A 26,625-nucleotide genomic window follows, 5' to 3' on the forward strand; every position below is an offset into this window, starting at 1 on the left:
TATATATTTCATATAATTTTGTTATCATGGTACACAATATGCTTTTATGAGTGTAGGGTGAATATCAGCAGTGCTTAAGGAACACTGATTAACTGCATGTTTCACTGCATGTAATCAGTCTTATGTAATTCAATAGAGTCCAGCATATAGATTTGAGTAAAAATCACGGTGCTCAATATGGGAGAGTATTTGGATAGCATGGTTTGGGTACACGCATAAATAAACGTTTTAATGCATAAATATCATTAAAAAATATCCATAAATATTGTGAACTATAGAAACGTTTTCCATATCGCCCAGCTCTAATTCAGGGTATTAAAAGGTATTAAAAATGCATTAGATGTATGAACAGTAAGTGACTTCGACTGACTGTGGTTGACAGCGCCTCATTCTGCTGGACCACCAAATTCATGTTTTACTTAGAAAGTTCAGTTTTGCTTGTGTGGGATTTTCTTTCTAATAAAAAGACATCAGGGCTTGAGGTTTATGGTGTGTCATGGTCCTCTCATTATTCAACCATGCCAAGATAAACTCGGCTTTCACTCTAGAGCCCTTTTAATGTAATCACACAATTGCAAGCACTGTGCGGATGAATCGCGGCTAGTGTATACAGGAAATTCTGAGTGCAGTGACTGGCATGCATCCTGACTGTTCACAAGGAAATGTCTCCTGAATCACATTTTTGGACACACAACACTACCCTGTCTTACTTCCTGTTCTGAACAGTAGAGCTACAATCAGCTGTCCGAGCGATGCCTCCTTTCCCCAGCCACTACAGTACCCTTAAATGACTGGATAGTGAAGTTAGGGAGGAATGGCTGAGGGAGGTGAACTCTGTAGGAATGAAGGCCAGTGAAGGTTAATAGCACCCTCTTCTGGTGGGAATAAGGAACAGCACTCACCAGAAAATACCTCTGCTTCTTTAGCTTCTCCTGAAAGTCTGCGCCAAACACAGCGATCTGCCCGTCATAGCGGCCGTTCTTCTGCAGATAATAATAAAAAAAATGTTAGCAATTACTCCAGTACAACATTATTATAGTTTAGGAGCTCAAATTGTTGATTTGTGGATATCTAGAGTAAATACGGGGCATCAAAAGTTTGACCATTACTCGACTGGATGTTTTAAAAATCAAAAAAATTTTTTTTTAAATGTATTTATTTTATTACATTTAATTATTATTATTATTATTATTATTATTATTATTATTATTATTATTATTATTATCATTATTATTATTATTATTTCATAGAATTTCTAAGTGGTGGTGATAGGGACCAGTGGTCACCATGTAAAAAATGCAAATGTAGTCCTTTTATTTGCCATCCAAAACAATGAGTGAACCCTCAATATTTTGCATTACAGTACCCTGCATGCACCTCTCCACTAAAAATATGTAAAAATATCCCCCAGATAACATGTGGTGCCTGTATGGTTGTAAGTTGGGAGTTCTGCCCATGGGTTCCATGTTGGATTCCCACCAGGGTCAGTGATAGGACCAGGAGGGGTAAAACATGGGCCCCATCTGGATTGTACACTGTACATGGGACCTAGATGGAACCCATGTATAATTAGGGTGGGCTGTTGTGTTAGGGCCCATTCGGGAAGCCCAACAGGATGTACGAACCCACTAAGAGTCTATGTCCACAAAGCTGATATCCTGCTTTTGTTGGAGTAACTGTCTCTACTGTCCAGGGAGGAAGGCTTTCTGCTAGATTCTGGAGGAGCACTGTTGTAAGGATTTGATCAGGATGTTGGACAATCACCATCCCACCTCATCATTAACTCCCCAAAGAAAAAGTACTGGATGGAGCTCCATCATCCATCATTCCAGAGAACACAGTTCTTCCACTGCTCCACAGCTCAATGCTGGGGGGCTTTATACCCTTCTATAGCCCACGCCTGGCATTAGGCAGCATGGTGCCAATAGGCTGATGTTTATTTGCTCCTATTCTAGTCCTATTCTATTGGCAGTACTTCTCTACAGGGACTAGACAAGCTGTGTATGTGGGTGCATTTGGACATCCGTGTCAGCAACAGGGGCAACTTAAAGTAGCAGAATCCATTCATTAGAAGGGGTGTCCACAAACATTTGGACATGTAGTGTATGCAATGTAATGTAATATGCTACTTACTGGTGCGCAAGCCTCTTCTGTCAGGAGACCACCGTCTTCCTGCTCGGGAAGACACTCCAGAGCATCAAAGTAGAACCACTGTTTGAGCGGAGTGAACTTCCCACTGCAGGCCTGCAGACCAACAGCAAACACAGTACTTAACAACATGACCACTGTGGGAAAAATGGCTGAAATTACAATTATCTAGCTTAACTGATTTGATCAGTGCATTTCATCTACAATATTCACATATCAAGAGGATTACAGATGACTGGGTTTAACTCTTGAAGTTATTAATATCAAGATTTAATCGTCTGCATGGCATTACACCTCTCCATGAACATCGTCCTCACCTTCATCACTTCCTGAGCAGCCAGTCCTCCAATTAATGCATTGAGAGGAGCCAAATCACCAACGGCAACCAGAGACAGTTTGCGCACAACATCCTCATCAAACTCATCGAATTTCGCCGCTGTGCTGAGCTGCTTCGCCATGGTAACCAGCCGCTCAGCATCCGCCTAGTTAGGAAATGACACGTGAACAGAGTGAAGTCATGAAAAACAGCACATCACATCAGAATCAGGCAATTTTTGCTGGCAACCAGCCAATTTATTAGGTTAATTTTGGCGGATATTTCCCCCTTTTTCTCCAAATTTGGTGCTGCCAATTAACCTACCCAGTCGTAGCTCCACCTAGCACTAGCAATGCCCCCGACAATAGGAGGGTAAGGACCTAACACAGGTATCGTCGGGCAGCCGACACTCTGAGAAAAGCGCCAGGATGTGATGAGGGGAAATAGCGCCATCTACCCACCCGGAGAAAGCACGGCGTATTGTGCTCTCTCAGACTCTGGTCGCTGATGGCAAAGCAGCATGGCTCGGCATGGCTGGACATGGCTCGGCATTCAAACTTAACCCCCCCACCCCCTTCCCACGCTCAACCACTGAGCCAATCAAAGCCCCTCTTTATCTGATTTCTCAGAAACTGATTGTGATTCCTCAAATAAAACGTACTGTCATGTAGCCAACGAACAACCACTGGCCAATTTAGACGAAAGGAATCAGATCTAGCCATAAAACCCTTATGATCTGTGCCGCCCTAACTGTAATACTCCTAGAGGAAGAGTGCTTGTGTTACCCACCTGGTTCCTGGGTTTGGGCAGTCGGCCGTGTTCTTGTTTAAAGTCATGGAGGGCTCTGAATCCTAGGTGCAGACTCTGGTGCCTCTGAATTTTCCCATAGTCACTCAACACCAGCAGATCCGAATCTCTCATAACTTCCTCCAGAGCTGCATCCAGAGGGATCTGACATCATCAGAGTAAATGACAAATGACTTCAACCACAGTCTGAGCACACAATGTCGTGACAAACGATGAGCTATACTCACGAAGCTAAGCGTCCTGGACTGTTTGACCTCAGTGGCCACACCCCCCTTCTCATATTCAGTAAAGTTTGAAGTGTCACAAATACTGAATGAGTAATTCCCTGAAAAACAACACAATCAGTTTAATTCCATCACTGTAACAACCATCTTTCATATTCACATTACGTCCATAAGTTTGTGGACACCCCTTCTAATGAATGCATTCAGCTACTTAAAGTTCCACTCATTGCTGACACAGATGTGCAAAAGCACACACATAGCTTGTATTGGTGTGGTCAACAGAATAGGACTCTCTGGAGCAGGTAAACATGAACCTATTGGCACCATGCTGCCTAATGCCAGGTGTGGGCTAGAGGGGTATAAAGCCCCCCAGCATTGAGCTGTGGAGCAGTGGAAGAACTGTGCTCTCTGGGATGATGGTTGGTGCTCCATCCAATACTTTTGTGGATGGATACTGTGGATGAGGTGAGGTGGTGATCATCCAACATCCTGATCTTACTAACACTCTTGTCACTGAATGCAATCAAATCCTCACAGCAATGCTCCTCCAAAATCTAGTAGAAAGACTTCTTCACTGGACAGTACCGACCGGTTACTCCAACAAAAGCAGGATCAACTCATTTTAATACTCTTGATTTTAACGAATGGTGTCCCAATACTTTTGTCAATTTATGTGCCTTTCAAAACAGACCATATATGTAACTCACCTAAGTATTTGATCTCAATGGGCCCGTAGCTGTTGAGCTCTGTCATGCCACTAACCCCAGAGAACATGACGTACATTTCGTCTCTAAACTCATGGGCCTGGTCATCTGTGCAGGAGACTATTCCTGGATTTTCCTGTAAAGAAAAGTCTTTCAGCTTTAATATTTAATTAATGCTTATTATTATTTTTATTTTCTATTCAGCATCGCTACCGTTACATTAGCATTGTTACTACGCTGGACACCGGCCTCCTCCAGCATCGCTACCATGGGGTTTGCATCCTTACCACACTGGCCACCGGCCTTGTCCAGCATCCTTACCACTTTGGCCACCGGCCTTGCCCAGCATCATCACCGTGGCGTTAGCATCACCACCGCACCGGCTGCCGGCCTCACCTATCAGTGCTACCGTGGCACAAGCCATGCTAATCGTAAGACATGTTGATGAGGTCCTGGGGCCTTCACATCTACCCACTAGTAAATATGTGTGCTATATCTTAAGGCTCTGAGGGTAAGGCTCTGAGTCCTTTCCCAGGCAGGGTCACATGAAATGCTACAGGAAACATATAAGAGATGTCATTTTATACCACAGAAGCTTTTAGACAATAAAGAGCCGATATAAATATTGTAGTTCTAAGACTATTATATATTATATTATATACTATATAATATATATATATATATATATATATATATATATATATATATATATATATATATATATATATATATAATAATTCTAAATATGTCAGATACAAACTTCCTGTTTGGCTTTTAGTTATAACCCTTAATCAGGCATGAGCTCAGTTATGAGGATGTGGTCTTACAGTAAAGTGAAAGCACAGCAGGAGTAAAGTTTAGTGAGTAAAGCTCTCCTGTTATTACCTTAGAGATGTGAGTGATCATAGCAGACCGGGGAGACTCTCCGTCACTGTCTCTGACCTCAAAAGCTTCACCAAAGTCGCAGAACAGCTGCCTACAAACCAGCCACGAACAGAGACAGTTACACCACCACATCCACCCAACAACACAATACAGGCGTCCTGACTGTCCCTGTCAAACCCACTGTAGACGAAGATGAAGGCCACAGTTACACAGTTACACACACTGTTATGCTCACCCACAAAGGCCTTTGGTGTCAGCCACAATGAACCTGATGTTGTTGGCGTGGCAGAAAGCACCCACCCAGCGCTGCTCTTCCAGTGAGGAGTCTGTGAGAACCACCACCTAAAAGCATTTCAGACAGAATCCATCTTACAGAGTGCTGTCAGACATTAAGATCCAGATCTCATCAGAACAGATGCAGGTGAACATAAATAAATCCAGTAAAAGGAGAAACAAGAGCTTCTCATTCTGAAGAAAGTAGTGAGATCTTGTTGGTGAGCTAGTCTGAAGAACAGAGCTCGGTTCCTCCAGGTTTCTCCTGGATGCCCCCCAGTCCAGCCAGCACAGCGTGGAGGATGTGTTCAACTCCATCATCATCATCATCATCAGCAGCAGCTCACCTGATTTACCATCATTAAGCCCTGATTTACCACCAAACCAGGTGTTGATCTGAGGAGAACTCTAAATAACACTAGACTCCATGAGAGAGGAGAACTTTGGAGATGTTCTAACGATGAACACAGTGATGGAGAACCACCACAGCTTTCTGTAGGAGTGATATTATTAGTGTTTATTCTAATATCAGTGTTTTACTTGGGAAATAAACACTTATCGATTAGATAAGCAGCTGGTGATGGTGAGCTTTTTTGACAGGTCCCTAAAAGTGCCTTTTCAAAGTACTATAGTACAATATAGACTTCACAAGAAAGGAGCTTTTCAGAAATGCAGGTTCTAGGAAAGGAAAACCTCTGTGGAAAGTAAAGGTGGAACTACCTGGTGAAGAATAAATAAGAAAAGAGCTCATGTTTACCTGGATGTTTCTCAAAAAGTCCTGATTTAGAGCTTCAGTGGAGGCAGACACTCGAACATGGCTATTTAAGCGGGCGAGGTGTTTCTCAGAACAAAGGGCCCGGTTCTGACCCACGTCAGTGTCCCTCAGGTAAAACTACGAGAAGGACAGAGGAAAACTTTAAGAACTTTAAAGAAATATGGCTCATACTTTGTACACAAGTGCTTTCCTGCTCTTGAGGAGTAAATCCACCCCTAATATCAGCAGGCCCCCCCACTCTCGCAGCACTTTCAGCATGTTAGAGGGTCAGTAGTGAGGTGGCGTAGAAATACACCAGGTGGCTTTTCTGCTTCCACTGAAAGTCAACATTCGGGCGGTCTCCGTGTGCCACTACGTGATAAACGTAACGAGAGTTACAGACGTAGCAGACCTGAATTTACACCAGTAGGGGGCGCTCTAGCCAGGTTTGGAACAGCAAAAAGGGTGAAAATGCCTGTAGATAAAGTCTATTTTATAAAGTCCAGCACAAACAATTTCAAATGTCAAATGAAGCCGATATGTTTGGTGTTTTGCTTAGGTTTGCTATGATGCTAACAAGCGTAGCTAACAAGTAAAGACTTTTCGACCTCTCTATTAAGTTGCAAACTGCATAAATCACTAAACCATTGCACACTTGATTCGAGTTTTTCAGCAATCAGCTTAATTATGGGCTCCCCCTACACTTAGGATGTGTAATTTACACCACTGCTGTAAATACAATTCATGCTGGACAGCTGTACACATGCATTTGTTGACAAGCTGAAGGTAGAGAAGCATGTGGACTGAGGTGGTAGAGTAATATTACAGGATGTTACACTGATATGGATTACAGGATGTTACTAATAATAGGGCAGTTCTGGAGAGAGAGGTCTCGAGCGGCTCCACCATAGTTCCATAGTACCATAGCAGTGTTTCCTGGAGTGGCAATGACAGAGACGCCGTTCTCCTCATATTACAGTCAGTGGAGCATCAGCATGATTCTGAAGCTGCTGTTTTAGGGTAAAACTGCTGCTTTAGGTGACCATCTCGTTTTAAGATTACCTGAGAGGACAGATCTGCCCATTCTGCTGACCCCTGGTCTTGGATGGTGACCGAGCCAACTCCAGCCAGAATGACATTTTTGGCCACCTCCACACCCAGGCCCCTCATTCCACTGATGAGGACATTCGCTTTCCCCATGCTTCGCATTGCATCGTGTCCCAGCACGTACCTGAGTGAATAAGCAAGGAAACCAAGTTACCCATTTCAGCTGACCACAAACCAGTCAGGCTTTCCTTTCAAACAGAGAAAACACCAACGCTGATGACAGAGGCCGAATTAACCACTTTCAGTCTGTGTGAGTTTTATCTGTGGACTGATCTGACAGATCTTGGAGTAAGTTCAACACTCCGTGGCATTTAGCAGCATACTGAGCCACTAGCAGGACAGGCTCGACCCCCTGAACCGACAGGACACGACTGAAGTGCTTTTGAGCACGGCACCTAACCCCCAACTGCTTTCCAGGCCACTTTGTCATGCATACTGTCTGGACAAAAGTATTGGGACACCTGCTTATTGATTGTTTCTTCCAAAATCAAGGGTATAAAAAGGGTTAATCTCTACTGTCCAGGGAAGAAAGCTTTCTACTAGATTTTAGAGAATTCCTGTGAGGATTTGATAGCATTTGGCGACAATAGTGTTACAACAGTGTTAGAGAGGTCAGTATGTTGGATGATCACCTCATTCTCAACTCCCCAACTCATCTCAAAAGTATTGGATGGAGCACCAACCATCATTCCAGAGAACACAGTTCCTCCACTGCTTCACAGCCCCATGCTGGGGGGCTTTATGGCAGCATGGTGCCAAAAGGGGCATGTTTGTCTGCTCCAGAGAGTCCTTACAAAGGGTGTCCACGAATATATAGTGTGGACATATACAATGTCACATCCTTGGATACCTGGATGTTATTTTAGACTGCACAGTGCACTGCACCTCACCTCTATTGGTCTAGAAAGTGGCCAAAACCATTTAGAATTAATAATAAAGGGATCTTTAAAATGATTCTGCTAATCTGTCATGATTAAAAAGAAGGATCAGCGTCCTCAACTCCACCCTGTTAGTGAAGTAATAAATATACGGACGCTTTCACTTTCACTTTTTTGTGGCTTTGCTTTTGACAGACTTTGTTTATATCAGAACCACTTAATTATTCTGCATTTTTAAAAATCAGAGGTGTACAGAGGTGGCCTATAAAGTGCCCTAAACCCTTCTTTAAGTGAATATTACTTCAATTAAAAATCTCAAGTAAAAGTAAAGTACTACCTACGGAGCCCCATTAGGTGACTTGGTGGTTCTATTTAATAAGGCGTGGCCACTTGATAATATATTAAAGCTACTAATTACATTTCTAGCATCCACAAAACAATATATGTAGGACACACAATGATATACTGAGGTCCTGACCTTAATATATCATACAGATGCACTCTATGGACAAAAGTATTGGGACACCTACTCTTTCTCTGTTTCTTCTGAAATGAAGGCTATTCAATAGAGCTTATCCTGCTTCTGTTGGAGTAACTGCCTCTACTGCCCAGGAAAGAAGGCGTTCCACTAGATTTTGGAGGAGCATTGCTGTGAGGATTTGATAGCATTCAGCAGACACAAGCATTTGATGAGTATGATGAAAGATCACCACTCCACCTCTCCCCCAACTCATCTTAATAGTATTGGATGGAGCACCAACCATCATTCCGGAGAAGACAGTTCGTCCACTGCTCCACAGCTCAACGCTGGGGGGCTTTATACCCCTTTGGCTATCCCACTCCTGGCATTAGGCAGCATGGAGCCAATAGAAGCCAATAGCTTCATGTTTTCTTTTCACTCCAGAGAGTATTATTCTATTGGCAGTGCTTCTCCACAGAAACTAGACAACCTGTTTGAGAGAGAGTGTGTGTGTGTGTGTGTATGTACATTTGGGCACAACTTAAAAGGGGTGAAGGGGTGTCCACAAACATTTGGACATACGGTGGCCTTTATGTATCATTTCGAGGCCGCATAGAAACTTACTTTGTTGAAAACTGCCACTGCGTTACTTTAGGAGCTCCACAAGGTGGCAGAATAGAGCAGAAATGAAATAATAATAAAATATATAATAATAAAATTATTCAAGCAATGAATTTCTTGTAGAAATGCAGTAAACATTAGTCAATCTAATAGTTAGTAAATTGTTTTAATGTAATTCTATGTTTGGTGTTAAGGAAATGGTAAAGCCTGTGTGTTTACAGCAGTAAATTAGGAACTGCACTGCAGAGTTTAATTAAAACTTAAAATTGATTAATTTTATTAATTAAATTAATTAAAAGTGGATTATTTTCTCCAGTGTATCAGTACAAAAATATCAGGGCACGGAACTGACTACATGGAACTATTTACCCCCTACCTTTGTTGAAGGAGGGCTGTTTAGCTGGATACTACGTGCTATCTAGCTTAGCCCTGCAATGCAGGTGTCTTCTTCAGTAATACTCACAGCTGCCTGGAATATAAGCCCTCGTCGATGTCAGCATGTGCCATGACTCCAACCCTGAGAGACTGACAGCTGAATAGATCACTTCCAGTCTTCTGGTCTTGGCTTTAACTGCAGCCAGCTCTTGTCCAGCTCGTCCTCAGAGCTGCCCTGTCCCCCTGCTTTCACTCTGAATGGAGGAAGGACGACTTTCACTTTCGTTTCGAAGGGAGGAAGCCCTAAATAGACCCCCCTCTACCTCTGTAGCTACATATTTAGGGCTAGTCTCGAATGCCTCCTTCCCTAAGTAGTGCACTAGGAAGGTCATTAAACAGCCACCCAAAAAAATGCCCAAAGTCAGCAATATTGAGGTAGATGTTTTAAGGCGGGGCCACAAGATAATATATTGAGGCCACAATATAATATATAGAGGCAACAAGATGAGTGAGTTATCTTGTGGCCCCAATATATCAATATTATGACATCAATATTTTAACTATTGGCTTCAATATATGACCTCATGGCCTTAATATATTACCTTGTGGCCTTCATATATTATTTTGTGGTGTCAATACATGATCTAATGGCCTCAGTGTATTCTTTTGTGTAAATATTATATTATTTCTTAGCCTTCATGTATTAGCTTGATATTGTATCCCATTTATCATTATTGTAATATCAATATTTTAAATATTGACCTCAATTTGTCATCTTGTGGCTTCAATATATGCTCTAATGGCCTCAGACTATTATCTCATGGCCTCAGTCTATTATCTTGTGGCCTTCATATATTATTTTGTGGTGTCAATACATGATCTAATGGCCTCAGTGTATTATTTTGTGTAAATATTATATTATTTCTTAGCCTTTGTGTATTATCTTGATATTTTATCACATATATCCACATTTTAATAGACATATTTTAATTATTGACCTCAATTTGGCTCAAATCTTGTGGCTTCAATATATGATCTCATGGCCTCTGTCTATTATCTTGTGGTCTTAATATATTATTTTGTGGCCTCAATATATGATCTAATGGTCTCAATGTATTGTTTTGTGGCCTGAATAGATGATCTAATGGTCTCAATATATTAATATTTTGTGACATAAATATATTATTCCTTAACCTTCATGTATTATCTTAATATGTGATCCCATATATCAATATTGTAATATCAGTAATTTAACTATTAACCTCAATTTGTCATCTTGTAGGATTATCTCATGGCCTTAATGTATTATTTTGTGGCCTCAATATATGATCTAATGGTCTAATGGTAATGTGTTTGTATCATAAACATATTATTTCTTAGCCTTCATGTATTAACTTGATATTCTATCAAATATATTTATATTTTAACTATTGACCTCAATTTATTATATTAGCTTATTATATATATTGGCTTCAATATATGCTCTCATGGCCTCAATATTTTATCTCGTGGCCTTATTATATTATTCTGTGGCTTTAATATATTATCATGTGGCCTGATTTTATTTTGAGGTCTCAATACATGATCTAATGTTCTCAATGTATTGTTTTGTGGCGTCAATAAATTGTCTGATGGCCTCAATATATTCTTTTGTGACATTAATATATTATTTCTTAGCCTCCATATATTATCTGGATTTTTTTATCCCATATATCAATATTCACATATTGTAACTATTGACCTCAATTTATTATTATCTTGTGGCTTCAATATATGATCTTATGACTATTTATATCTATACACTATCTTATGGACTCATGAGCTCATGACTCTGACCCTGTATTGATTAAGAATACCTCTTTTCTAGAATATATTTTTTCATTTATGATCACATGACATTGGCCTGAAACAAATCTAAAAAAAAACCCAAAAGAAACACAGCATATCCTGATAGGAAGAAAGTTTTTAGCTTTTGTAGCCCACCTGCTTACACATTCCTATTCCCCTGTGCCCTAATCAGTACAATTAGTTCAGAATTTACTGCTTATAAACGTGAATAGTGTATTTAGAGTAGTTTGTAGTTCACATATCTGTGCATTTCTTAGGCTCAACCACAAGAGGGCGCTGCAAACTGAGAAAACACTCGTGAGCAGCCACCAGAAGCTGAGTGCAGAGATGGTGTGAAGGTCGTACCTTCAGCTTTTTTTTTTTTTTTTAACACAGACACCTACTGTGTAACTCAGTATTACCTGTAGAAGGAAGTTCATGATGGTTCCACATTGGCTCTGCCTGCACTCGGCCCCTACCACGAACATTCAGGTGTACTGCAAAAATGACCACCTGCAGCTTTTCCTGTCAAAACTAGTAATCACTAGTAACCCCTGGGCAATGACCCTATTGACCCTTCTTGACCCAATATAAAACTGTAACTTCAGAGTCACATCTTTAGAGAACAGTGGGAAACGTAGCTCTTCTATGGCATTGCTCAAAGAACCAGGTGAAGTGAATGACATTGATTATTTCCAAAATTGCATCTGTCAAGCGGTAGATCTACCAGGCAGCAAATGAACAGTGAGTTCTTGAAGGTGATGGAGGTGTTGAAGCAGGAAAATGGGCAAGTGTAAGACTCTGAGACACTTCAACAAGAACCAAACTGTGATGGCTAAACAACTGGATCAGAACATCTCCAGAAACAACAGGCAGGTCTTTTGTGGTGTCGGTATGCAAAAGTTCCCCAAGGAAGGACCATAAGTAAGGGATCATGGACACCCAAGGCTCATTGAGGCCACAGTTGCGATCCACCCCACAACTTACAGGACTTGAAGGATCCAATGCTTACATTTCTTGGATAATCCACCAGTGTACTGGACAATACACCAGTCTATTTACACAAAATCCCTTTGTGCCTACCCTCTGGATCGGCCTTGTCCCACTTAAACCCCCCCTATTTGCTGCACTCTTCTTAACCCCATTGTTTTCCCTTCCTTTCTATTCTCTCTCTTTCTCTCTCTCACCCACATTCTCATAATTTATTGCTTTATGGTCACATTTGCCAAAACTCATAATTAATTTTTTTCATTTTTTGTCCATTTATATTCTTTTTGTCATTTGTTCTACTATCCGGCATGGACCAGAGGAGGATGGCTTCCCATTTTGAGTCTTGGTTCCTCTCAAGGTTTCTTCCTCTCGATCTGAAGAAGCCCATGACTTGCTCAAAAGAGGCTCGCACCTGTATCAACATTCCTTGTGAAAAGCGCTATAGAAATAAATCTGAATGGATTTGAATTGAACTGGTGCCAGGTACCACAGAGCACCTTCCGAGGTCCTGTAGAGTCCATGCCTTGATGGATCAGAGCTGTTTTGCTTAATACACAACACTAGGCAGGTGGTTTTATTGTTTTGGCAGATCAGTTTAAAGACTGTGAACCTTTTCCACTGTTTAAAATCATAGCTTGCTGCTGTTGATGATATAGAAATATGAATGTGGGTTCCATCAAAGATGTTATAAAATATAGAATTTTAATTAGTCAACAACAACGATGGAGGAAACAAAGAAAGAAAGAAAAAATTAAACGCATTAAAGTCAGTACGAGAACATTAACTTTGAAATACATCTAATTCCAATTGTTTTTTTTTCTTTACTCACAAGAGATATTAAAAAAAGACAAAATGGGAAGGACAAACCACAGTGATGTATAATGTATTACAAATAAAGAACCCAAAGATTTGTACAACAGTCATTTGAAGCAGCCTGCTTTACCATGTTCCAAACAAGTACACAAGAGAGGCGAGAGAGACGTGGAAGTTCGTCGACTTTCGTAACATCTTGTCTTGTGCTTGAAATAGTCCTTTAAGTTCAGTCTCCCTGTCCCTTTTGTAGTGGTATTTTCACATAAAGTCATTCTCACATAAAAAGACCATCCAGAAACATCTACACAGCAACATATCCGAGGGGAGGGGTAGAGGGGGCTGGACTAATATACCTGTACAGTACAAATACACTTCATGCAACAAAAAAAAAAAAAGAAAGAAGAAAAATAAAGAAAATTCGAAACTATCCTCCCAAAGCTCTGCTTAGTTTTAGCTGGATGACAGTTTAGACGACCAAATAAGGTGGTTGAAAGTGCTTCCTCTGCATGTTCTGAGATAAAGGTGTGACTATAGGGCATACTCTTTCAGTATGCTAGTTTGGACTACACTTTTATTTGGGATAATAAAAAAAGGCGAGGTATCGAGCCGCGCTGGCGGGCGAGGCCAGTCCAGGTCGGCTATCCGATGCATTGTGTAGGCTTGTGCGTGCAATATTAGGATGTACTATTTACAGATAACTTGGTAAACTACACAGCAAAATCCACATTTACTTCTACAGAGTTGAATGAACATGTACAGCGTCCACAGTGCTCAGAGTTACACTGATTTCAGGGTCATTCAGAGTTGGGTTGGGAGGCCTAGGCCCTGTTCAGACCTGGCATTAACATGCGACCTGGGTGATCCGATCATAAGTGGCCGCTGCCACGTTATTCTTGTAGTGTGAACAGCGCCGAAGTGTCTTGATGGGTCCCCGTCAGCAAAGCACAGCTCCGCCCACATCAACCATGTACCTTCCCCAGCTGGAAAATATGTAATAGCATGAGTTAGCCTAGCATGCTACAATAACACACTAACTAATGGATGAAGGCGATGCGATACTCATGGCTGGGGCCATTCATCTCAATGAATTCGTAATTAATGTGTGCCATGCCCCTCCTCTCCTCCTCCAGAGGAAATGATGTGACAAATCCGATCGCAGGACACATGTTAAAAATACCAGGTGTGAACGGCTTCGCATTTTGGCAATAATTTAAGATTGGATTACCCGAGACACATGCTAATGCCAGGTGGGAACAGGGCCTTACAGACTCTAAGTTCTTTACAGTGGTGTTAAATGGGGTCTATTAGACAACTATGGTCATATTTATAGTCAACGTCTCAAACATCAACTATTCTGTTGCATTCGATTCTTCAGACGCCTGCTTCCATTCACCACTAAATCCACTGACTATGCAAGTTTTTTTTTCATAACAGTCATCAGAATATTATCACCACCCCTGCTTGGAATGAACTCAGCCCATTATATCAGCTCCACTGACCATACAGGACCATACAGTACCACTTTATCTATCAATAATTCCAGACTGTAGTCCATCCATTTCTCTGCATACTTGTTATTAAGTTATTAGCCCCCAGGCCTCCAAAAGACTGATCACCACAGATCCACTCGTACCACCAGCACAACACACACTACACCATGTCAATCAGTGTCACTGCAGTGCTGAGAATGACCCATCACCCAAAAAATACTACAGTCTGCTCTGGGGTGGTCAGTCCTGTGGGGCCCTGACCATTGAAAAGCAGGGTGAAAGGAGGCTGATAATAAAGTCTGCAGAGAAGCAGATGGCGACAGTCTGGACTTATAGAACTACACAGTGCTCCTGTATGGTCAGTGGAGCTGATAGAATGGACAGTTCATTTAACTGAACGAATCCCAAATAAGAAAACACTGGTGAATGTCAGGATTCTTGTGGAAAACCACGTAAGCTGGTTTTACGAAGAAATGTCTTCCTAAGAACAGGTGGTGAACAAGGCCCGGTGATGGTGTTACCCTGGGGTAATATTATAAAAAGAGCTGTAAGAGCTCGGTCGAGAGTGTAGGAATTCATTAATTAACACCACTGCAGTTCATTCAACACGGAAAGGTTTTGCTGTGCAAACGTCAGGATGCAGATGCGCTTTCAATCTGGGAGTTCCTACTGGATTTAGATTTAACCAAAATGGCTGACAGAAGACTCGAATTGTACACACATCATCGACATATGGAAGATCAAGACCGTTACAAACGAGCATATCGAATGCTGAACTGCTCTGGATATTTGGATAAGGTTCATTGAAACTGTACATGGCATCGTCCAAACGAGCAAACACGTCTTCAGTCCTCAAGCACGTCTTCAAAGAGCGGAGCTCCTCGCACAAAACACCACCAGCAGTCGAAGTGTCCGTCGAGGCTGCTGCCTTTTAAAACTGCTGAATCACTGCTGGTCTGGATGGTGGTGATACACAGAGCGTACGAAACAGCAGGGCTGGCTACCTGACCGGCCACCGTACGGAGCTGCGATATCTTTAGTTTGAGGTCATGGTTGTAAGAACTGATTGGTCTCCTCCATTATTGATCTCTACATTTCATGGACCCCTAAAAAAGGAAGGTTCTTCAAGGGTTCCTTAGGCAGTGGCAGTGCTTCTGTATCGAACCTGCCCACTCAGCGAATCTGAATGTAGAAATGGCTCTTCATATACTAGGAAAATCTCTTCTAGATGGTTCTTTAAGGAACCTTCTAAAAATTTCTTAATATAGTTAGGGTCAGTAGGTCAATCTGAGCCTAGATATGAGCGTTGAGATATTCCATCACTGGCCCAGAGCAACGGGCAGCCAACTGGCTGTGGAGCCCGGGGAGCAGTTGGGGGTTCACTTCAGTTGCGTCCTTCAAAAACGTGAGCTGCTCTTTACATTGTGTGACAAATATGATGACAAATGGACCAATAAAATGGCCTAAAATGAAAAATATAATAATAAATTCAACTTCTTTTAAAGTTGAACTGCTTACCACTATGTGGGCAAAAGTATTGGGACACCTGCTCATTCACTGTTTCTTCCAAAATCAAGGCTGTTAAAAAGCTTATCCTGCTTTTGTTGGAGTAACTGTCTCTACTGTTCAGGGAAGAAGGCTTTCTACTAGATTTTGGAAGAGCATTGCTGTGAGGATTTGATTGCATTCAGCAACAAGAGCAACACCCCCAACTCTTCAACTCGTCCCAAAAGTACTGGATGGAGCAGCACCATCATTCCACAGTTCTTTCACTGCTCCACAGCTCCTCAACCCCTCTAGCCCAAGCCTGGCATTAGGAATGGTGGGTGAGTCCTATTCTATTGCCAATATTTCTCTACAGAAACTAGAAAAGCTGTGTGTGATTGTGTGTGCACATATGAAGTCTGTGGTCCAACCAGAAAAGACGAATGGAGAGTGACCAATGCAAAGTACAAGACACTCAGTTAACGTCACAGTACAACCATGCTCTCAAACTAGTGTTCCTCGGAGCACCTACAGGTAGATGCCCACCATGTTTTGCATGCTCAGTGTATTCAGCATGAAAGCGAGCTTCTGCCATCCCTCAAAATACAATCACACAGTTCGATATGACAATAGCACTATAATAAATATACTATAAGAAGAATAACAATAATGACAAAATATTTGCACAGAAGGATCTATACACAAAAAAATGCTTTTTTCTTGTTTGTGCTCTCAGTACAAAGATATCCACAGAGTCTAACTATGTACAACCTACAATAAATACTGCCTATTCTCACCACGTGCTGCTCTAATGTGTCCGTTTAGTCCCTTGGCCACGTTACACTGGGCTTTTTTGACCATAGCTTGTCTCAGATCTTGTGGTGAAAGGAAGTGTGTGCTGTGTATGTGCTTGTTTATGTGTGCATATGTGTGTGTGTACATGTGTATGTGTGTGTATGTTGTTTGGAGAGCAGGTGTCCTCCTCATGTCTCCGGCATGCTCCGCTGACCCTCGTGGTGTCTCCTGTTGCGCGGCTTGCGCTGCTCCTTCAGCTCCTTGGAGTCTTTCTTCCGGTGGACGCTGGCGGCCGGGTCGTCGCCCAGCTGCCAGTAGTCCTGGCAGTACTGGTTGATGAGGCCCATCTCAGGCTGGCTCAGGATGGTCAGCAGGTCTTTGTACTGCTCGGCGCTGGGCGTCCACGCGCTGGCCTGCAAGGGGCCCAAAGGGACAGGAATGGAGGTCTCCGCCTGGATGCTGTTGACGGTGCGGGCCGACAGCACCACCAGCTGCAGCTTGATGAGCGTGTGCTTGAAGTTCTTCTCGGTGGACGTGCACTGGTAGCTGCCGGCGTCCGACATCTGCAGGGAGCGCAGGAGGAGGCCCTGGTCCGTGCGCACGACGCGGCCGTCCGAGCGGATCTGAAAGTAGAGGTAGAGGCTTATGAAATATTACAATACAGCATTTGTTAAACCAAATTTGTTGAGTCTGTTGAGTATATCCACATTTACATAATAGATAGATAGAAGGACAACTGGATAGATAGATAGATAGATAGATAGATAGATAGACAGACAGACAGACATACAGACAGACAGACAGACAGACAGATAGACAGACAGACAGACAGATAGATAGATAGATAGATAGATAGATAGATAGATAGATAGATACATAGATAGATAGATAGATAGACAGATACATAGGTACACAGACAGCTGGATAGATAGATAGATAGATAGATAGATAGATAGATAGATAGATAGATAGATACATATACAGACAGACATATATATAGACAGGCAGACAGACAGACAGCTACAAACCTCTCTTCTTCTATCACTGTTTTCCTTCTGGAAGTGCCATTTGATTGACACATGAGGAGACCTGGCCTGGCACTCCAGGAAAGCTGTGCTTCCCTCCACACCGTACTGCACAGACTCCAGAGTGTTCTTGTTGGCTGTAGAGGAGATAAAACAGCAGCGTTCATTATAATCAAACTGATCACGATTATTTTTACACCATGATGCATTTGATCCACTGCTTACCATTAGAGTTATAGCCTCTGCATTGTCTAATGGGGTTACCGTACTTCACATCCTGCCTTCGGCTGCGCCTGGGGAACAGACCACACACACACACATTAATTGTTTCACAATCTCAAAGTATGGCGCTTGATGGCTTTTAGGAAGAGCTGTCTAAAACATCTACCATGGCTAACATTCATTCATCATCTGTTAACAATGTTTTTAATTAACCTTGTTAATTAACCTTGAAAATGACAAAAATCTTGCAAGGAAATGTGCCCAGTGTATTTTCGAAGGGAAGTGTGTGTGTGACTGCTGGAGTTGGTATTGGAAGATGAATGAATTAACCAAGGAATGGGAATTACCAATGGAAACATAATACACTATGTGGACAAAAGTATTGGGACACATACACATTACACCTAAAGGAGCTTTTATTACATCCTATTCTAAACCCATAGGCATTAATATGTAGTCGGCCCCCTTTGCAGCTCTAACAGCAGCAGCAGGTCTGGAGCTCTGCAGTTATTGAGTCAGTTGGAGACTTTTCTGCACTCTGCTCTGAGCTCAGCACTCGGCCCTGACCCTCCTCTGTAACTTTACGTGGTCCCACACTCAATGGCTGAGCTGCTCTCTGTGGTTCCTTCCACTGTTTAATAATAATACCACTCACAGCGGATGGAGGAAGATCTAGGAGGAAGGAAATTATAAAATTTTACCAGCTGACTTGTTGTTGTTGCAGCGGTGTCTCCTATTACATACAGAACCACGCTGGAGTTCAGTGAGCTCTTCAGAACCTCCCATTCTTTCACTGATGTGTGGAAGAAAGGCAGACTGCAGGGCTAGGTGCTTGATTCTATTCACCTGTGGCAGTGGGACTAAATGAAACACCTGAATCCAGTGATTACGAGGTGTGTCCCAATACTTTTGTCCATATAGTGTATATGTTTCATATTTGAAAATGGACAGCCTTAAAATAAGTTGCCATATATGTCAAATATATTTCACAATGGGACTATACTGTACTATAACTATAAGCTGATATAAGAAAATTTCATATATTTTAATAAACGGTATGACATATATTTGAAATGTGATATATTGCCATATATCAGATTTTGGTATGGGTCGCATACATACACAAACATACACACTCACACACATCCCTCACCTTTTCTGGTTGGCAGAGTACCGGGAGCAGGACTTGCCATCCCAGGCGCAGTAGGGGTCCCGGGCAAGGCAGCAGTCTGCACACGCTTCACCATAAACATCACATCTGTGCAGTGCCAGGTGAGTCACCCCCACAGCTGAACTCACGTACAGCTGTTGCTGAAGAGGTCAATACATACACCTGTTACTTCCCTTTAGGACTAAATTGGACTAAAGGGGTCATTTACACAATGGGCCTTCCCTTTAGTCTCCCAAAATTAATCGCTTCTTTAAATTTGGCTAATGCATGTCTCTAAATATACAGGAATTGGTGGACGCTGTAATCCAGAGGTACCTATAATTTGAATCATGTAACACAGATTGGAGAATGTAGAGTTAGGAGTCTCGCCCAGGGACTCTTATTGGTGTATTGGTGTCCCCTATAGCTGGGGAGTGTAATTCCCTTTTTCTCCACTGCTGTAAACATAAATTGCCCTATGAGCGCCCCCCCTTATGGACAGCTGTACACAAGCTGAGAGCTCCAGAAGCAGCATCTGAAGGTAGAGAAGCATGTGGACTGAGGCGGTGGAGTAATACTACAGGATTTTACTCTAATATAACTCAGGTTATACTGCAGCGTTACACAGCAGTTCTGTAGAGAGGTTCTCCTCCTGCAGTTCCACCACAGTACCATAGTGGGAATGACAGAGACACCGTTCTCCCTGTTCCAGTCAATGGAGCATCAGCATGATCCTAAATCTGCTATTTTAGGGCAAATTCCTACATAATGTTGCTTTAATTAGCACAGCTCTAACCGTATTCCGAAATTATCACACATTTGCCTCAAACTGTGTCGATCACTGTTGATCTCAAATAGCCTCGCTTCTGTGGATTCTGACTCAGGGGTCAAGAACAAAAGACTACAGGAAATAAACAGCCTCAGAGAAGGTATGTGATGCAGTTGCTTAGCTTGCTAATCTGTTGTGGTTGGTGTGGTGCAATAGATAACCCCACTACCTGCCAGTGAGCTACCACACCTTTTGGAAGACTGGGGTTCGATTCCCGGTCTGGGTCACTATGCTGAGCTACACCAATAAGAGTCCTGGGGCAGGACTCCTAACACTGCATTGGCCCGACTCTGTATTAGTTGCTCTGGATAAGAACTTCAGCTAAATGTAGAGCTTCATAAATGTAAATGTACATAGGCTTCAATTATTAGATAAGCCATGTAGCTCCAGTGCTAAACTAAAGAAGCAAACTTCAGACATCAAACATGCCTTGGCTGATTGACTGCATTTGAGGTAAGGTGTAAAACTATACATTCAATTGTTTGCCAAACTAGTACATATTACATTGTACATATTTGAACAACAGAAGGTGAAGTTCTTACTCTTTTTGGGGAAATCTTCATTGTGGTTATGGGTGTTGGAACCTACAAGATGAAATAATAATAATAATAATAATTACTGCATAATCATCATTATCATAATAGTCACAATTATTAGATAAATGGAGATATATATATATATATAGAGAGATAGTAGATGGGATTACTCACTCTAAATACCTCCACCTCCTCCAGAACCAGCTCTTCAGTCTGTAGGTCATCCCGAGGCAGAACAATGACCTTCTGTACTGTACCTCTATCTGTGAACGAGCAGAGCCAGGGTGAGGATCGAACACAGAAGGAAAACCAACCCACAGAGAGAGGTGCTGCTTCTTGTGACCCTCAACACGTCACAGTTTAACCAGAAGATCAGGAAAGCACAGCATGGCTGTTCAAGATTTACTAAAATCGGAGTATCTTCTAAGTATCTGAGTATCTATCTGTATGGTTCAAATCTGATCGTGTATTTCAGTGATTGTGAAAATGTTATTATATAATGTAGGATTTTATAGCATATTGCAGGTGAGCACAATAATGGCCCTGGAGATCTACCTGAAAAGGTCAGATCTAACAGATCTGGCTCTAATGAATACCTCTGAAGGCCCTTATTAGGTGACATTTACTTGACACTACAAGTTACTTATTACATATCAATGATGAAGAAAACATCTGAACATTCAGTAGATTATGATGAGCTTTTATGTTTGTTGATATTTATTTATTTTTTACTAAATAAAAAAAAAGTATCAATCATAAAACAAGGTTCTACCCTTAATGGAAAGTGTATGTGTCTAATAGTCTTACCTGTTCCTAAGAAAAGCACCTCATAGTTGCCATCTGCAGCAGCCACCTGGTCCACAGTGATGGTGGTGAACTCATAGTCGACGTTGGTGCGCACCACCAGGGGGCGCTTATGCACTGGATATACAGCGTTGTACATGGTGGGGTGATTCCTCATGAAGTTAATCACCTCGTCTGGGTAATCTTTAGTGGATTTCATGTTGGGGGTGAAAGTCCCTCCTGGACACTGAGGTAGAGGGAAGAAAGACTACAGTGTGAGCATGTGAGCCGTGGTCCGTTAGAGCAGATGAGCTGACGATGCATTCACAGGTATAACGATGATCTTCATTGATCTTTTCTTTGCTAATATTTAGGAGCTGGAGGTCTGGACACATGTGTTTTGGTCTGTGCTTCTTGCTTTAGTTTTAGTTGTTTAGTTTTAACAAGGTAAAGGTCTTGCATTTACATCCAGCATCTTTACAATCAAAGACAGCCCTAATAAAAAGCCCCCCCATGAAGTGGGTTCGGGGCTCTATACAAGCTAGAACTGCCACTGATGCAAAGCCTGAACATTGCCATAAAGCCTTTCGCAAGTACGAACCCACCAGTGGGATTGCCACAGTAGGGCTATGGTTGGTGTGGTCCAAACAATGTGATTGGAATGTACACCAATCAGCCATAACATTAAAACCACCTGACTAATACTGAGTTGGTCCCTCTTGTGCCGCCAAAACAGCCCACCTCCACAAGACTCTACAAGGCTCCACAGGACCTCTAAAGGTGTGATGTGGTATCTAGCACTAAGACCTCAGGCAGCAGATAAGTTTAAGTCCTGTAGGTTGTGAGGTGGGGCCTCTGTGAGACATCTACGAGCCTTGGGCACCCATGACCCTGTCGCTGATTCATGGGTTGTCTTCTTTTGAGCACTTTGGGTAGATACTGACCACTGCTTACCAGCAGTGAGAAGATTCACTTCACCTGCCAGTGTATGATCAGCGCAGAAGGTCCAGCTTCGGATGTGACGCAACTAGTTCATCTAATCTATCTGCTTCCCAAGCAAACAGTGTGTCTGCAACACCTGTAATCTGTTTACACCCACATAAGCTTGTCAGTCATACCGGCCACACACTGCTGCCCCAAACTCAGTGCCCTCGTTAGTTGCTTAACGTCTATTACCAAAGAATAGCCTCACCAGTTGTACAGAAGTCCCTGTAGTTAAGTGGAATAAGCCTTTCTGCGTTAAGGGGTTAACCAGCATGAAAATATTCCACTTTGCTGTCCGTGCCTCTGGATATTGAACCACATCACATCAGTGTGACAAATATTCTGCAATTTGGCAATTTCTGACACTGCAAACGAACATGGCTGCACCAATGAGGCCGGAGTTATTCGCCAGCTTCTTATTGGAATTTTGCGTTCCACCTTAAATGGCGCAGAAGCTACAGGAGGCAGAATGTAACTGCATAGCTATTTTAAGGTGGAACTTCAACTACATGCTGTGAGATAAGCATACGGTCAACAGTTTGTGTTATTTATATTTTTACAATGATATTTTAAGGCGTTTACTCTATTTTAACATTTTTATATCAGTCAGTTATGATAAGAAAATTCACAGGATTCCTGAGCTGATTGTTTCTGCACAGTTCTCACATTGTTCGGCCGCAAGAACTCACTCTGGGCAGGCTTACAGATATCCAGAACTTACTTGCGAAGGGTTAAAAGTATCCTGGTAAAGCCTCTGATTTTGAGAGTGTAAGGAGCCTAAGACAACGATCTGCTCTCCGCTATCTACATGACACTCACTGTTCCGGGCCGAGGGTAAGGGATTTTGCCCTGGTAAGGAATCCACTGGTAGTTCGGGCCTTCTTTGTGAGCGAAGGGGCCGTTGAAGACCATCCGCACATCCGCCATGGAATACACACATATGGCTGAACCTTTGAACACTGACCTAAAGAGAGAGAGAGTGAGCGAGAAAAAGAGAGAGAGAGTAGATAGGGATGATTCATTGCAGATGCAACGATGCATTGAACTATTAAGCACATATACAACACCCTCACTTACACACACATACACACACACACACATAAATGCCTTCTTTTATGGTCTTCCCCTCTCGCCCACGCGAATGCACAAAGGTACACATTACCACACAGAAGATAAAGGAGGAACGGAGCGCGAGAGAGAGGGAGAGAGAGAGAGAGACAAAGCGAGCAGTGAAAGCACTCTTGCCCTCCAGGAGAAAGAAAGCGCCTTTCTCATTAGCATGGAGCTGTGTGCCTTTGGGTTTAAAAAGCTTAGATGGAGCCTGAAGGCTTGGCCGATTCTAATCTAAAACCTACAGAGGAGCCTGAAACTAGTCCACTGACACTCACTCACACACACGTTTTAGTTTTTCATACACTGTCAGGACTTTACATATCATTTCATTTACATATATAAATATACATATCACAGCTGTCACACAAAAACTTTGTGTTTTTCACACTTTTTTTGACATAATCTGAATCTAGCAGTTGTTCTGTATATTGCGTGCAGATTTCGTGACAAAAGCACCAATAGAAATGCCTCAAAATGACTTAGAATAAAGTTTTTTTTACATTGACTTAACAAGGATTTTTCCTTCCTCTGTAAAGTTCCCATTCGGAGGTACTACATTTTTGCATTATACAAATACAAATACCTATATTATTAATAATTAATCATATATAATATGTATATATTATATATATTATTGATATATAATATATCATATATCAATAATATATAAAATAATTATATATAGTATGTACTATAAATTTTACATGCATTAAATACAAGCAGCTATATCTATTAAGAGTCATCTAATCTTAGGCTCCAATTAAAATAAATAAATAAATAAAAAACAAGGCCCATTTTCTTGGTTATTCCCATTTGTGTCTGGATTTTGTCCTATGAATGTATGAAAACCAACACACACAAACACACCCTCTCTCCAGCACTGGCCCTGTATATTTACACTGGCCGCCTGGCATGAGAACCGTGTCTAAAACGTCCACGGCTCCTTTCCGAGGCCTCAGCGGCAATGGATGGATGGTTTCCATAAATTCAGATGTCGTTTATTAGTCTGATTGCTGCAGCATAACATTCAGAACTATCACATCTCTCATTCTCTCACTGACAGGCGAGACGGCTTCCACTGCCTGTGCAGTCTGCCAAGTACCAGTACATTGAGAACCGTGTTCAGCTGCATTAAATCTGTCATTCTGTGGCTGAACGCAGCCAGGATAGGAGAGGCACACTCACAGCACAGATCATCTGATAAGTCTGATCAATGAGCAGCGCTATTTAGAAGTCTATTAAATTATCCAAACTCCAAAAACTTCGGTAGCAGCTGTTGCAGGGTTGGACAAGCTTTACAGAGCCTTAGGAGGAGCCCTATTTGAGCTAATGAGAGAGTCTCATGTACATTTAGAGCATCTGCATTATTAGCCCCTTTATCAAGTACCCTGAGTGGCCGTCACTAAGACTGTTACATCTGAATGATTACCAGGATCAGAGTCTGAAATAGGACACAAATCAGGCATAACATTAGCACTAATAGTTGCACACAAGGTGTCCTGCTGTGGTATCTGGCACCAAGACTGATCCTTTACAAGATCCTATACAAGTTCTGTAAGTTGTGAGGTGGGTGGGGCCTCCATGAGCATCAATGAGCCTTAGGTGCCCATGACCCTGTCGCCAGTTCACCAGCTGTCCTTTCTAGGAGCACTTTTGGAAGGTTCTGACCACTGCATACCACAAAAACCGCACTAGCCCTGGCCCTAGAGATGTTTTGGAGATGTTCTGACCCAGTCGTCTAGCCGTCATCGTTTGGTTCTTGTCAAAGTGTCTCCCTATTCCTATGCTTGCCCTTTTTCCTGCTTCCAAAACATCAACTTCATGCTTGCTGCCTGATATGTATATGGAACCACTAGACACTCTATTTTTAAACAAGAAGACAAATTAATAGGAATTTAAGTCACATTAAAACTTCATCCCAACCAATCCAAACTGCACAGGAAAAAACACATCTCAATACTTACAGCAATTCCATATATTCCTATTGGCTGGCCATTTATCTATCTATCTATTCAACCATCCATCCATCCATCCATCCATCTGTCCGTCTATCCATCAATCCATCCATCCATCCATCTGTCCGTCTATCCATCCATCAATCCATCCATCCATCCATCTGTCCGTCTATCCATCCATCCATCCATCCATCCATCTGTCCGTCCATTCATCCATCCGTCCATCCAACCATCCATCCATCTATCTATCTATCTATCCATCCATTCATCCATCTGTCCGTCTATCCATCAATCCATCCATCCATCCATCTGTCCGTCTATCCATCCATCCATCCATCCATCTGTCCGTCCATTCATCCATCCGTCCATCCAACCATCCATCCATCTATCTATCCATCCATTCATCCATCTGTCCGTCTATCCATCCATGCATCCATCCATCCATCTATCCATCCATTCATCCATCCGTCCATTCATCCATCCATCTATCCATCTATCCATCTATCCATCCATCCATCCATCCATCCATCCATCCATCCATCTGTCCGTCCATTCATCCATCCGTCCATCCATCCATCCATCCATCTATCCATCTATCCATCCATCCATCCATCTGTCCGTCCATCCATCCATCTATCTAGGTTATTTGCTTCTCCTGTAAAGTTCTCATTCAGAGTTTTTGTATGACAGTGACAATATACAAATACAAACGTCCTGTATGCACATTAAAGACATTATATACAAACATCCATATGTATTAAGAGTTTCTAAGCTTAAGCCTAAACCTAATCTTTACCCCCAACCAAAAAAAATAGACCCATTTTCTTGGCCCATTTTGGTCTATAAATATATGAAAACCAACACACACAAACACACTCACTGCTCAGCACTTGCCCTGTATATTTACACTGGCTGCACTGGCCTTTCCATTCATCCGCAGTAAAACCAGTTTACTGAGCTTGTGCGGTGCAGGTACCACTTTAGGAATATATACTAAGTTTATATAAAGATCATGGGCGCTAGCTGGAGGTGTAAGGCAAGGCGAGGATACATGATAATATAATCAAATTGAGTTT

At 42.1% G+C, this 26,625-nt stretch overlaps 2 protein-coding genes across 3 annotated transcripts in view; both read right to left on the minus strand.

The window, feature by feature from the left end:
* The window catches only part of uba7 (ubiquitin-like modifier activating enzyme 7), an 83,106-nt gene extending 73,297 nt beyond the window's left edge, over positions 1-9,809 (minus strand). Inside the window, exons 1-11 of the mRNA XM_072684887.1 lie at positions 9,641-9,809; positions 7,174-7,342; positions 6,115-6,249; positions 5,320-5,426; positions 5,085-5,175; positions 4,203-4,335; positions 3,499-3,596; positions 3,254-3,415; positions 2,466-2,630; positions 2,134-2,244; positions 903-983 (exon numbers count right to left, since the gene is read on the minus strand). Of these exons, the coding sequence (XP_072540988.1) occupies positions 903-983; positions 2,134-2,244; positions 2,466-2,630; positions 3,254-3,415; positions 3,499-3,596; positions 4,203-4,335; positions 5,085-5,175; positions 5,320-5,426; positions 6,115-6,249; positions 7,174-7,342; positions 9,641-9,684 (1,296 nt within the window). The 5' untranslated portion in view covers positions 9,685-9,809. The remainder of the gene's footprint in view (positions 1-902; positions 984-2,133; positions 2,245-2,465; positions 2,631-3,253; positions 3,416-3,498; positions 3,597-4,202; positions 4,336-5,084; positions 5,176-5,319; positions 5,427-6,114; positions 6,250-7,173; positions 7,343-9,640) is intronic.
* Positions 9,810-13,098: 3,289 nt separating this feature from the next.
* sema3fa (sema domain, immunoglobulin domain (Ig), short basic domain, secreted, (semaphorin) 3Fa) overlaps positions 13,099-26,625 on the minus strand; it is a 91,815-nt gene continuing 78,288 nt past the window's right edge. For both annotated transcript variants that reach the window (XM_072684888.1, XM_072684889.1), the window contains exons 12-19: positions 23,301-23,445; positions 21,522-21,744; positions 20,889-20,977; positions 20,721-20,762; positions 19,353-19,510; positions 18,203-18,270; positions 17,981-18,114; positions 13,099-17,575 (exon numbers count right to left, since the gene is read on the minus strand). In XM_072684888.1, coding sequence (XP_072540989.1) covers positions 17,141-17,575; positions 17,981-18,114; positions 18,203-18,270; positions 19,353-19,510; positions 20,721-20,762; positions 20,889-20,977; positions 21,522-21,744; positions 23,301-23,445 — 1,294 coding nt within the window. In that variant the 3' untranslated portion in view covers positions 13,099-17,140. The remainder of the gene's footprint in view (positions 17,576-17,980; positions 18,115-18,202; positions 18,271-19,352; positions 19,511-20,720; positions 20,763-20,888; positions 20,978-21,521; positions 21,745-23,300; positions 23,446-26,625) is intronic.

The sequence above is a fragment of the Salminus brasiliensis genome, chromosome 7 (genome assembly GCF_030463535.1).
Source record: "Salminus brasiliensis chromosome 7, fSalBra1.hap2, whole genome shotgun sequence".
In the NCBI taxonomy this organism is placed as follows: domain Eukaryota; kingdom Metazoa; phylum Chordata; class Actinopteri; order Characiformes; family Bryconidae; genus Salminus; species Salminus brasiliensis.